The sequence below is a fragment of the Lipophrys pholis genome (genome assembly GCF_963383615.2).
Source record: "Lipophrys pholis genome assembly, chromosome: 5".
NCBI classification, from domain to species: domain Eukaryota; kingdom Metazoa; phylum Chordata; class Actinopteri; order Blenniiformes; family Blenniidae; genus Lipophrys; species Lipophrys pholis.
Window position 1 is genome coordinate 26978137 of NC_137628.1, and position 13941 is coordinate 26992077.

General features: G+C 41.6%; 1 protein-coding gene across 1 annotated transcript in view; it reads left to right on the plus strand.

The window, feature by feature from the left end:
* Positions 1 to 12712, plus strand: part of sorbs2a (sorbin and SH3 domain containing 2a) — a 49568-nt gene extending 36856 nt beyond the window's left edge. The window contains exons 17-24 of the mRNA XM_080464353.1: positions 1877 to 1956; positions 2167 to 2264; positions 2620 to 2734; positions 2866 to 2994; positions 3289 to 3483; positions 8278 to 8315; positions 9068 to 9174; positions 10455 to 12712. Coding sequence (XP_080320479.1) covers positions 1877 to 1956; positions 2167 to 2264; positions 2620 to 2734; positions 2866 to 2994; positions 3289 to 3483; positions 8278 to 8315; positions 9068 to 9174; positions 10455 to 10516 — 824 coding nt within the window. The 3' untranslated portion in view covers positions 10517 to 12712. The remainder of the gene's footprint in view (positions 1 to 1876; positions 1957 to 2166; positions 2265 to 2619; positions 2735 to 2865; positions 2995 to 3288; positions 3484 to 8277; positions 8316 to 9067; positions 9175 to 10454) is intronic.
* The last annotated feature ends 1229 nt before the right edge of the window (positions 12713 to 13941 follow it).

Consider the following 13941-nt stretch of genomic DNA (forward strand, 5'->3'; position numbering starts at 1 on the left):
ATTGGTTGTAACAATGCTTCTTGGTATTAAGTCTTTTGAAATCTTAATTTTCCCTTTTAAAAATGGCCACAGTTAATTATTTATTCGTAAGGTGAGATTCTTTGACCAGTGTCTGGAACCAGACTGCATCTTTCAAGATGATAGCAGGGTTTATTAGACTCAACCCCCAGAGTTTAGGAGTGGAGGAGTGGAGATCTGAGCCCCACTGAGCATTTGTGAGATCAGTTTGGGACGTGCTGTTCATATCAGACTGATGTGGCTGTGTGTGATTCTTCCACAAACTATTATGTCCTTTCTTTTTTTCCACGAACTTTAAAAATCCAATCGAGTGTAAACGGTAAACATTAATTGGCAAATTTGTCATGAGTGCAACCTACATACTCAGCCATGCTGCTCATCCTACAAATGCATGAAATTGGCTCCGTTTAAAAAGGGAAATATTTAGTTTTTACAGTGGTGTGAGAGTTGCTGCCAGGAAGCGTAATTCCAACAGAAAACACTATAAAACACAAATTTCCTTTTTTTTGTGTGCACTTTGTATGAAGGTATGCGTCACCATCAGTTGCATTTATTCATACATATATTTCAGTGGTTTATTCAGTGTTTGCTGTGCCTGCGGCCCCGTTCTCATCAGTGGTCTGCAGACGTTTTTTTTTTGTTTTTCTCTCATGTTAACCTCACATTTAGTTTGTTCAGTGTAATACTGCCTCTTGAAATGGGACAATCACGCCACTTAGATCTTTCAAAGGGTTTTCATTTGATATACTGTAATAGAAATGTGTGTCATTAACCTAAACAATAACCACTTAGTTAGAACTAAGACATAGAAACTGTTCCACGTAAAAGACTTCCACATATAGACAAGTGATAGCTAAGTTTAGTAAGCAGATGGGTTTTTATTGTAAAAAATAAAATAAATAAATAAAAATCACACTTGTGATAAAACAAGTTTGTTCAAATGTTCAATTTTCTCAGGTTGTAACTTTTCTGTTATACTTTCCACTTACGTTTCTATTTACCATTTACCCGTCGGTGCAGCGTCATCACTGGCTGCATTAAAATATTTCTTCTTTTGACATTAATAATATAAATATCCTGTTTATACGTTGCATCAGTATCGAAGGCAATCAACTCCCGCATAAGTTGCGGTTGTCAAAATACAAGTTCAGGTTAGAAAAGCACTGGATGAAAATGTGGTTGTGTTTCAGTTCGTGTCTCAAATATTGAAGCAGACTATGATGCTTTCCTACAAAGACTAAAGGGTTTTACAATTCAATTGTAAATACGTCAGATACTTCAAAATGTGAAAGGTTATTCCTGTCTCTGATCCGTTTCTTTGAAAAAAAATATACTTCTTTTTGTGTAAAAAATAGAAAATATACATCGAAAATGTCATTTCTGAGAGACAGTTTACAGGCTGGAGTAAAGAAAGGTTCATCAATTTGATTTATTTATTTTCATTTCCTTGTTGGTATTTTTTTTCTGTTTTGAAGAGTCATCCTATTATTGCAGAATCATTTTCTTCCCCTCAAGCCATTTGCTTGTACGTCTGTTACTTGATTTTATCATGTGTGTTGCAGCTTTATTCCCTTTGTTTCTATTGATGTTCCTGTTATTTTGGATCGCATGTGTCTATCTGTGCTGTGTTGTGCTACAGGTTCGATCACTTTGGGGTTTTTTTTTTCTGTGAAATGGAAATAAAACACATTTTGAACCTGAGCTTTCATCCCCTCATTTACCTGTTGGAATGGCATCCATCACTGCATCATGTTCCCAATCCCCCCCAAAAATGTGATTATTTTGTAATTGTTTGGCGTAATGGTGGTTGCCATGGTAACTCCTGTGAACGTTCTCCATATGTGTCTGCTCATCACAGACCAGGATGTCTCAAGGAGTTATTCCACCATGGACGGACGTCACACACCACAAAGTCAAAGACCTACACCTGACAGAGAGGTACGTCATTAAAAATGTCTTCTGTCTGGTCGTGTAGCTCCAACATTGACTTTATTTTCTATCAATACAAGAGGAACGGATTGAAGTTTGATTACATTTTTTCAACGATTTACAAAATCTCATTATGAATTGTTTGTTTTTGCTTTTGTTATTTTTGTATTATGCCTGGTAATGCTTCCCGGCTTTCTTTCTTTCATTCCACTCTTCTAGGTCTCCCATAAACAGATGACACAACTTATTCTGTTCTCTCTCCTCCATCAGAAACAGCCTGCAAGAGCCATTTATGATTTTAAGGCACAAACAGCTAAGTAAGTTACAGTGCATGCACAAGGAAGCCGAGCACGAATGTCTGCACACCAGAACTTCTCAACTGCTGCATAGCTATTTTCTTTCCATTTGCATACACTTCTATTACTATCTCAGAGAACTTTATTCTTGCTTCTTATCACCGCTCCTGGATGGCTTTCACTTTACCATTTGTTGTGGTCTTTAAATGTATGCATGAAAAACATGGTGCTGGATCTTATTTTAAAATTCTTTTTGGTTTACTGGCTGACGTTACTTCGCCGATGGCTGTTTATATGAAATCCTGTTCGGCTCCTGTCTTCTTATGTCTGTACAGTCCGTCGAGGTGCACGCTTTGCTAATACAACTGTCTTACAGGGAGCTGACATTTAAAAAGGGTGATGCAGTGAACATCATTAGGCAGATAGACAACAACTGGTATGAAGGAGAGCACCGTGGTCGGGTGGGGATATTCCCCATATCGTATGTAGAGGTAAGTGTGATGCGACCCTGTCAATGCTACATATTGCACACGTTTGCACCTTTGCTGATTGGTATTGAAGCAGCCGGCACCCGATCTTGACTGCTCACACTTGTTTACACTGTTTTTCCACACTTGTGCAGAAAATGCCGTCCACGGAGAAGCAGCAGCCAATCCGTCCTCCGCCTCCAGCGCATGTCAGAGAAATCGGAGAGGCAGTGGCTCGCTACAACTTCAATGCTGATACAAACGTGGAGCTATCGCTCAGAAAGGTAGCTGTGTGACATCCCGCCATCTTTTTCTTTTTTTACCACTTTATTCAACTTGGGGTCGAGCTGATGTTCTGGGTGACATGAAACATTGAATGACATTTCTCCTTAAAATGTATCACTGTGTTTAATGATGGTACTTTTTGTTTTTTATAGTTTACTATAACTAGTATATACTTGCTGCTACTTGAAACTGTGAAAGAGATTTACTAGTTAAAATCCAAATGTCGGGAGTAAAATGTTGTGTTCCAGCTAATATTGGTGCATGCTTTCTGTTTGTGTGCTGCATGTGTGCAGGGTGAGAGGGTCATTGTGATCAGGCAGGTAGATCAGAACTGGTACGAGGGGAAGATCCCAGACACAACGAAACAAGGCATCTTTCCCGTGTCCTACGTCGACATCGTCAAACGCTCCCCGGCCCGGAGCTCCTCCCACCACATAGACCCACATGGTTACCCCAGCAGCAGGACGCCAAGTTCCACATCCATCAAGGTAGGGTGGCCTGTGACTAATGTGTTTATCTGCACTCACTGTGTTTACATGCTCCACACTCCTTTTCTCATCCTCATTGAATTTCGTTCTAATTGAGAGATCACATTGAAATTTACATGAAACCTGAATGAAGTTATCAGATGGGTATGAGGGTTTTTATGGACCAAAAATATCATCCCATTCACTCTGTGGATCAATCCCATAATTTATTCAATTTTTTTATGATTTATTAATTCATTTCAGGCACGTGGCATTTCACACATGTGCAGAGAAAATGGATAATATATATTTAAGTATACATACGCACACTTATAAACATACATACACACACATGCATACCTCATATATTAAAATAACAGCTGATTGTTACGTTACATAACAGACAAGCCTTTGAAATTTAAACAATCTGAAGTGCCGTTCATATTGTCTCGACACATTTTGAACTGAGTTACACTACTTCCTCCATTATATTCATAATTCCAACTAAACGATCAGGTCAGGGTTCAAAAAAATTATTTATTTTCCACGTAGCTGCAGCTGGTGTGTTTTCAGTGTAAAACTATTTGAATTATAAATACTTAACAAGACAGTGTTTCATGAATGTTTTCTTATATTTCCACATCCCTAGTCCCCCAAAACCTTCCTCCAATTCCAGGGAAGCTATGCCAATGTTTAAACATGGGGTTTGAGGGAAGGAGATGGACATTTTGAAATACATTCAAATGAAAAATGGGACAAAGATTAAAATAGTCTTCATACCGTCATCTTTTTATAGCAAATCATGCGACCGACCAGTTTCAAAGTAACCTAATTCATGATGGTACCACACCAGATGCATTAGTTTAGAATTTGTACTTATTTTACAAAATCAAAAGATTGTCCTTAATTTCAGAATTCGATATGTTGTAATTTTAAACTTCTCATTTAAAATGTTAGGGTTTCAACTTGTGCAATTTTATTGATCCTTTTTAGATTTACATTGTGCACACCCTGTCCATTCAGTGTATTGAAACTGATTGCATCATTTCGAATACAAAAACTTTGCTACGTATGAATAGATGTGAATATACATGCAAGTTTGCATTGTTAAGCTTTGACAAGTCAAACACACACACACACACACACACACACACACACACACACACACACTTGCTTTTCTTTGATCTGTCTTGGTAAATCACCCTCTGTTACTCCTTTTTCATTTTACTCTCCTGGAGCCTTTCTATCATCCACCTCCACCTCCCACCACCCACGACCTCCCCTCACCTCATCCCTTTCCGAGAAAGCTCGACCTCCACGCAATCACCTCCGAATGGCTCTCCCTCACCATGGACCTTTCAGCTCCAGCTCGGTCTCTCGCTCCCACCCCAGCACCACCCACACCGCCTCCGCTCCCTGCTGACTTTGCACTTTTCCACACGACCCACCAGCCGAAAGCCCCTTCACCTGCACCGCCACAGAAAGGATTCACCCTCTCACCCCAGACAGTGTCCAGAACTCCCACTTTTCAAGAGAGGAGCCTTCCTTTTGCTCACTCTACCGCTGTGCTGCCTTTTTCTCAACCTACCTCCCCTCCTCCTCTTCCTACTCCTCCTCCTCCTCCTTCTCTACCTGCTTCTCCCCTTCCCCCACCCTCTCCTCTTCCTCTTCCTGCTCCTCATTCATCATTCATGCCTCCACTGCCTGACTCTTTCTTTAGTTGTAATAGTGGCGGAGGGTTATTTATCACTGAAGTTCCCGCCATGTCAGAGGTTTTGTCCTGCGTAGAATCAGAACCAACAAAGTCGGCCACGCAATCTCCACACCCGCACAAATCCACCGCACATGCAGAGAAAGACAGGAATACACCCGACATCACGCTGCAAGTGCAAGACCCTTACGACGAGCTGCTGTCCATGATTCTGGATGATTCCGGCACCACAGACGACAGCGACGGTTCCAGGTTGTCTGCGGTACATCCTGCTCCAGCGAAGATGTCCACTGACTGCAAAAGCCAAAGATCTCAGCAGAAAGCCGACGAGCCGCCTCAACTATTAGTGAAACACCCAGCAGCAGATTCACACAGCGACTCCGGCAGCCTTTGGTTAGGTGTGCAGGTTTACAAACCTGAGGCGGTGGAGCCCCTGTCCCTCCCCCGGGATGAGCAGTCAAAACCTTTGAGTGGTGCTCCGAGACCGCCATTGGGAAAAACAAAGGGATACACTGAATTGTTCATTGAGGAAGAGGAAGAAGCTAGACAGGACAAAGACAAGGACGTTAGCGCTTTAGATGTGAGACTCAGACCACAGGTAGAGCATGGTGTGCGCCGCATCCCGTGTGTGACACTGGTACAGGTACCTGGAGGGGATATTGAGGAAAGTGTGTTAATTTTAGACAAATTCCACTTAGACTGATGTTTTCTCCCTAAAGATCAATCATCATGACCGTTTATGGGTTTTTCAGCCATTTTAGGAGATTATTATACTAGTAAAGAAGAATAAATTACAACTGAGCTCATCAAAGTATGTAACCCCCATGATGAAAGATGCGGAGGAGTGTTTCTAAGTTATTGGAGTCTGGATTGTAATTCGATTATAATAGTCTTATGTAGGGGTGCACCGATACCACTTTTTTCCAAAACGAGTACTGTATGAGTACTTGCATATGAGTACTTACCGATACCAATACCGAGTACTTAAATGTACTTTAAAAGAAAAGATTTCTGGCACTGCCACTTATACTGTCAGAAAACATTGCATGCATGGCCCTTTTAACAGACGTGCTGCTTGCTTGACCAGTGTGCCTGAGAGAGCGAGCGTGCTTATGCAGAGCGGGTCGAGCACGAAGCTGTACATAAAACTAACTGGTAAATAAATACAACAAGTGTTCATTTCAGAAACTAAGTTTCATGTTCCGATTTCCACCGGCTGTGAGACAGGGAGTTAACCGCTCCTCATTCATTGCCCACCCATGATGTGCGCTCCTTACCGTGCCTTGCAGCGACGTGCCGTAAACTACGCTGTTATGTCTTCTGTGTATCTTCCTACATAACAAGGCTACGGACTCCAGTAGCCGATTAACCTTTTATTTATGTACACACCGAACATACACGGAGGAGCAGCGGCCCGCTGCAGGATAACTCAACACAAACACACTACAATACCCACCATGCCTTGTGTCCGTCTCAACTACGGCAGCCCGAGTAGGTCTAAATACACTACACGCGCGCTGCCGTAAAGCGGTATCAGGTGTTGTGGTATCGGTGGCACGTTTATGAGTACAAGTACGAGTACTCATGCCTGGTATCGACCCGATACTGGTATCAGTATCGGTGCATCCCTAGTCTTATACTATTGAACAGTTTTAAATCAAATGAAGGTTTGGTGTTTTTATTGGCATGTTTCTTTGCTTGTTGGAGTTAGAGTTCATTAATTTCATCTCTTGTTACTTTGTTGGTTGGATTCCTCCATGTCCCTTTTGCGGTTCAATGAAATACAAATACACTATTAAAGTTTCAAGCTTTCTAGATTTCACCTGTCATATGGTTCAGCTTCAGTATTCATGTGTATGTTTTTACCCCCGTAGGCTGAAGTCGCTCCTCCTCCTCCCACACTGACACAGTTTCCTCACCCTAGTCTCACCTCATCATCCACACCGCTGCCTCTGACCTCTGCGCTCCCCCCCTCTCCGCCCTCTGCCTCGTCTTTGTCGTCCCCCTCCCGGTCAAAGCAGCCTGACCGGAGCGCCTTGCCCCCCTGCCCCCCTCTCTCCCCTCGGCCTCCGTCCCTTCCGCAGCTCTCAACATCCCCTCTGCCTCCACTCTCTCCCGCTGTCTCACCGCCCCCCCTCCTCCAATCTCACCCCGCAAGCTCTCCCTCGCTCCCTCGCTCAGTCACACCCTCAGAGTCTCCTGTTCCCCTTCCTCCCATTTCTCCCCCTAAACCTGTCTCTCCTCCCCCCTCCACGCCACACTCCCCCCTGAACCCTCACGGCGTGCCTCATCCAGGACGTAGGTCCCCTAAGGTGAAGGTAAAGCGAGAACGTGGAGGCGGTGGCTTTGGTTGTGATCAGATTTGTGTGGTTAAGATTTGGTCTGACGGCTACGACTGAAGAATATTTGGATTTTCATTAAGCGAATGATTAAAAACTAATTCAACAAATTGAATAGTGTGTTGTACACTAACCTTGCGTATTAATGCCTGAGTAGCAGCAGAGTGACTTATGGCGCATGCCTGAGTGACTCTGTAAATAAGCAAGCGTGAGCGGCGTCCCCTGGTCGTGCTGTGGCGTGATCAGAAGGATTTCCCTCGGCATGTTAATGGATGTTGTTTTACAGCATGTCATTAGACTTTGTTGGACGTGTTCATCTTATAAACCGCTGTGTGAGATTATAGGCGCGTCGCCTCTGGTCTTTCTGCTGTTGAGCAGGATCCAGTTGTCGGTGGTAAACCTCCTCGTAGCCCCATCCTGACCCGGAGGTCCTACCTGTCACCCGTTAGAGGTCGAAGGGTAGGAGGGCATGCCTTCATTCAACCATGCTCCCACTATACTGCTGTCTCTGTGAAGGAAGGAATTGTCGAGACAAAAATTCATTTTCATAACTGATCACTCAAACGCTTTGTCTTACATCTTCACAATAGTCCCATCGTACATTTTAAGAAGCAAATGTTGTCATTTCAAATACCCAAAACAAGCCCATTACTCAACTTTTTAACAAAAGTTTCACTGTTTCTTTTTCATTTTTTTTCTCCATTTTGGTTAATTGTCTGTTTCTTTCTTTCTTTCTTTCTTTCTTTCTTTCTTTCTTTTATTCAGCGATTAGTTCAGGATGCACTCCACGGTGGAGGAGAGCCGTAAGTGACATTCGTTTTCACTTTGTTTTCTTTTGTTTTGTTTTTAAATGAACACAGCTCAGCCATAATAATATGACCAGCATGGGAAATGTGGATGATCTGCATGAGTTTACAATCAGACACCAGCATAAACCTGCGCAGCAGTGTGAGCTACATTAGCGTGTCTGTTGGATCGAACCACACTGGTCACTCGTGCACTTTTTTTTTTTTTTTGTCTTTGGGACACTGTTGATTGATTCCTGGCCACTAAAGAGCATGAACGCCTCACAGGTGCTTCAGTTTTGGAGACTGATCCAGTTGACTTATTTATCTGCTTTGAAAGCATCAACTTTGAGCAAAAATGCTTAAAATATGTCACAAACTATTCACTTCACCTGTCAGTGCTCGTAATGTATTATCTGATCTGTTCTTATTGGATTGTAAAGATTCTGATGAATTATTAATATTGTCATTGTTGAAAAATGTATGAAGGCTGAAATACTGACTAGATAAGAAAAAACATTAAGGATGCACATTTTATTGTGTGTGTGTGTGTGTGTGTGTGTGTGTGTGTGTGTGTGTGTGTGTGTGTGTGTGTGTGTGTGTGTGTGTGTGTGTGTGTGTGTGTGTGTGTGTGTGTGTGTGTGTGTGTGTGTGTGTGTGTGTGTGTGTGTGTGTGTGTGTGTGTGTGTGTGTGTGTGTGTGTGTGTGTGTGTGTGTGTGTGTGTGTGTGTGTGTGTGTGGTAAATAATAATTTTTTTTCCATCACCTAGATACCAGGCTCTGTACACCTATATGCCTCGCAACGACGACGAGCTGGAGCTGAGGGAGGGAGACATCGTTGACGTGATGGAGAAGTGTGACGATGGCTGGTTTGTTGGTAAGATTTATTTTTCACTGGGACGGATTTTTCAAAAATTAACCCACGTCTGCAAAAATGTACATTTTCCATCATATTGCATTCAATTTCATTAAAAGGGCAGTGTGCAGGTGTTCAGTTATGGAAAATGAACAAATGGCAACAACTCATGCAAGTCAATTAAAACTGTAATAGAAAAAGAAATTTAAATTGAAAGCCATAGCAACAAAGTTGTTTGAGGTATTGTGTTTACTGATGTAAACAATAGTCTTTTAGGCCCTGATTCAAAATAGCTGAGAGATTTAGCAGGAAGTTCATTCCACATTGTGAAAGCGTAGAAACTCAATGCCGCTTCCTATGAGAGTCGTTTCTTAACCATATGATGTTTGTGGTTTGAACCCTATTTTTATTTATTTCTATTTAATCAACTCAAACTGAGAATTTGTATCATTCAGAAACAAACTCCTCCTTAACGGCTTCCTGTCACTACGAGTAGGAATATCCTGTTCATCCGCTGTGACTTTTTAAGTAGCACGCAGGGCATGTTCTTAAAATAGTACCACAAAGATCTAAAATTGTCTTTAATTGTGTTGCAGTTCTTTATGAATCAACAACATTTTCATGTCAATGCAATTTCAATGACAAAACACTTCTATATCATAGTGTCTCTATTCTACATTATGTCAATAAATTCTGGCCTTTTATTCTTCAGGACAACTGGAACACATTCCTTTGTATAACTCTGTTACTCAATTTGAAAAAGGTTGAAATATACGTACACAATGGCCACAATGGGTTTTCTTCAACACTTTGAAAAGAGCAAGGGCACGGGGGGAAAGTTTAATTAAAGACTGCAACCTCTCTGGTACATATAGCCAGTCTGTGGTCGTAGGAGACCCAGCCCGGTAACACAGTGCATGCGGCTCGCTGACGTCAGTCCAGTTGTCGCCGGTTGGAACTGAGCTGTGAAAAAAAATCCAGGCGAATATCAGCAGCTCCACGTCAGCCTGGGGCTCCTCACACTGTTGGGCTATAACTTAGACAAAATTACCACCCGCAGATTAAGTGTCATTTCACCGCCACCCTTTGACCAATGCTGAACTCCAACAACCCCATTACGGCAAACTGAAACACTTTAAACATCTTCAAATCGTATTTAAGTTCCACATTTGGCTCCTTTCCAGAATCTCCTGTCCTGTAATAGTTACAGTTGCTGCAGCCAAGTTTCTGCCCGTGTTTCAAGCTCTGACGATCTCCTTTTATTTCTCTGTGTGTGCGTGTGCGTGTGTGTGTGTGTGAAGGGACCTCTCGAAGGAGCAAATTGTTTGGAACCTTTCCAGGAAACTACGTGAAGCAGCTATAATGATTCCAGGCTCCTCCCCCTCCTCCACATCGCTCTCTGACGCGTCCATCGCCTTTGGCACAGCAGCCACAGGACACCCACAGAAACCTGCCGCACATCGTTTGCGCGCGCGCGTGTGTGTGTGTGTATGTGTGTGAGTGTGTGGCTCGTCGGCTTCACACGGAATATTTAGCTCCAACTAGCCATTCTTTAATGGACGATTTCGGTGAAACGATATTGATTTTTAATCGTATCTTTTTACTCTTATTTTTTCTATCTTGGAAAATCCCAAATTTGTGCCCCCCCCCGTCACTGACCTTTATCTTTTGACTGCGATGGAAAGATGTTGTCGGACTTCAGTGACGTTTTCCTTTCTACTTTAAATATTTAAGAGCAATGAGATCACCAGAACCACTTTTCTTTTTTTTTTTCTGCCACTTTTCAAGTTTTATCGCACTACTTATGGAGTATTTCAGTGTTCAGTGACAAACATCCCCATAGAGTGCAGAATGTTGTAAACGCAGTATTGTGTGAGCAGGACTGTTGCGTGAGCTGCTTTGGGGGGACTCTGGCCAACTCATTGCCTCACTGTGCCAGGTATAACGACGTTGCTTCCCACAGTTCCATGTGGAAGAGACTGTGCATGTATCCATGTGAGGTGTTTCGCAAGGTTTTTGGACGAGCATCAAATCGGAACCGTTTCAAACATTGTGCCCGAGCACGTTCGGTATCACTGCTGTACTGGCCTTCTGAACCCGGTGTAAGATTAGAATACAATGATATTTTCAACTTGTTGAGTGATTTTCACATTAGGATTGATGCACTTTAACAAAACGTGAACACAGATTAGCTTTGTTTCGAGCTTCACCTCAGATTCTTACACACTACAAGTTACTCTTGGGGGCATCAGGGCTCATAGGCACATGTAGAAAGTGTTGCTGACATTCATATTTATTAGAGGACGGAGACTGATCACACCGTGCTGTACAATGATTTTAGTGAATATGGAGCACCATGTTGCTTTTTTCTTGTCTTTTTTTTTTTAAACATTTTACCAGCACCCAACCTACCTACGTTGAAGAGGTTTTGTTATGTTATTGTCATGTGTCATTGTCTGCATAGGTTCACAGAGGGACGAATGATGATTCAATAGGCTGTAATAAACTAAATGAATTGGAAATGTTTAGATACGTGAAGGAGAGTTTTGTGAAGAACTTCAGTCATGCAATGGAGTTAGAAGAAAATTTGAAAAAGAGATTTGGTCTCATTTCTAAAAAGAAAATAATAATAATAATCTGGTCTTCAGAGTGACTTGTGTATTCCTGTGTGGGATAATTATTGATTTCTATCTTGGCATGTCATATTCATCACACATGATCCATGTTTATCCGGCTTTTTATTTTTCTTTTCTTTTTTGTCATCTTGTGTTTCACCAAAAATAGACACTGGCGACACAACAGATGTTAAAGCACCTTAAAGTTATGTTCTCATTCATTGTCCTTCACTTCACTCCTGTCACTCACTGTTTCAGCTGGTGTGTGCGTGTGTATGTGTGTTTTTGTAAGTCTTTTGTATGACAGCTTTAAAATGGCCAACGTCCACTTGCTTACTTGCTTTATAAAGTCGGCTTTTTGTCACCCGCCATCACATTTGGTTTCCTTTCTTTCTTCATCGGTGGTGCTAATCTCCACAGTTCTGAAGGCTGTTATTGTAGCCGGGCTTATAGGCATATTTTTTTTTTCCCTCTTCTCACTTTGGCTCAAGTGATTAGTAGTGAGTCCGTGAGCTATTTAAACTGACGTTACTGTAGGTAAATATGAGTTGGTGACTGCTGCCTTACATCCAGCTCAATCATTTAATAGCCATGTATATGTAAACCTCTGTGATGCAAAAAATAAAAATTAAAAAGTATCGGTAATAAGTATTTTATGCATATGTAGTCTAGAAAACACCAAGAAAGTGTATGAAAGTGTGCAGAGGACATGATCACAGACTCTCCAGCGGGCCGCTCACCTGCCTTTGATACAACAGATTTGGAATGAAGATGTGAATTTGACTCCTGGTTTGTTTATACATGTAATGAAAATGTAAATCTTCTATGTTATTCATGGTAATATCAAACTTAATGCACACTCTTGGACCTAAGTATTTCTACAATATCTTAGCATTTGTTGGATGATTTTACGGGGCTGTATTGCTAATAAAAATCCAGCTGGTAGATGAAATACTTTTAATTATTTCTGTTTGTTGGGATTAACAGAGAAGACCTTTTTAAATATGTGATCAGACGATCACGTGTGTGTTTCCAGTTGCACGCGTCAACAGGTGGTGGTAACATGCAGGACAAGGAAGAAGTGTTTCAGCGACGTTTTAAAAGTTGAAAACTAACTCTTTTTATCATCCATCGGTATTTTGGGACATTTCTTAGCCGCTTCCCCACAATCTCAGTGTTTGGATGAAAGTCAGGAATGTATTGTTGAGAGGACTTTCAAACTTTACACCAGTAAAGAGAGTAGATTGTTCTTACAATGCAGTCCTACAAAGAAAAAAAAAAACAGAAACACGTTCTCAAATGTCGTACATACAGATGCGTGGCACCGTAAGAAGAAAATCTGAATTAGTTGTGCTGTTTTTATGACTAAACCCCACCGAAAGATAGTTTTCTCAGTCGCGTCTCTTCAATCAATCAGGAGTTTTCAAAGTTGTGGGAGGTTCTCGCAGTAAACTCATCCTATTTGTCTGATGGTGTTAGCTGCCGTTAAGATCAAAAAGGAATGAAGGCACAATTTGTTTAAGCAACTCGCATGCGGTCTGATAGGTCTTTATTTATAGTCTGCATCTGTTGTACTTATTTTGTACTGAAGCCTTTTTTTTGTGAACTCCTCATTCATGAAAATGGGTTGCAGTGTAGTCATTAATAGTTCTACTCTCCAGTAAATTTACAGGGGACAAAGTCATACTGGGAAAAATGCAACCTCTGACCCTCCCATCTTTTCCTTTTTTCGTCCCCTTAACGTTTTCTAGAAGCCCCCACACTTGGAAAAGCTCAGCATTAACGCATAAACATGATCAGCTTCAGTCATTTCCATCTTTTATACTGACTTCATCCACGCCCGGGTAACGATCACGTCTATGGATTAAAGGAGAAAGCTTGTGTACAAGGACTGCCGCAGGAAGAACATGCAAACTCCTCCTCCTTGATCTTTCATTCCAGTGCCACTCTGAGAACAGAACATGAACCAATACATGTTTGGTTAATCACATTTCACTTGAAGTCAAACTGGAGAGAGCTGCAAAGAAATATAAACTGCTGCAATTTAGAGTTTATCAGTATATTTAAAAAAAAAAAAAACGTTTTACCTTGAGTTACTTTGACACGTCAACAACGACAAACCTGATCCACACAGAAATACCTCACTAGTAAAATATGTTCAGGGCTCATTTCA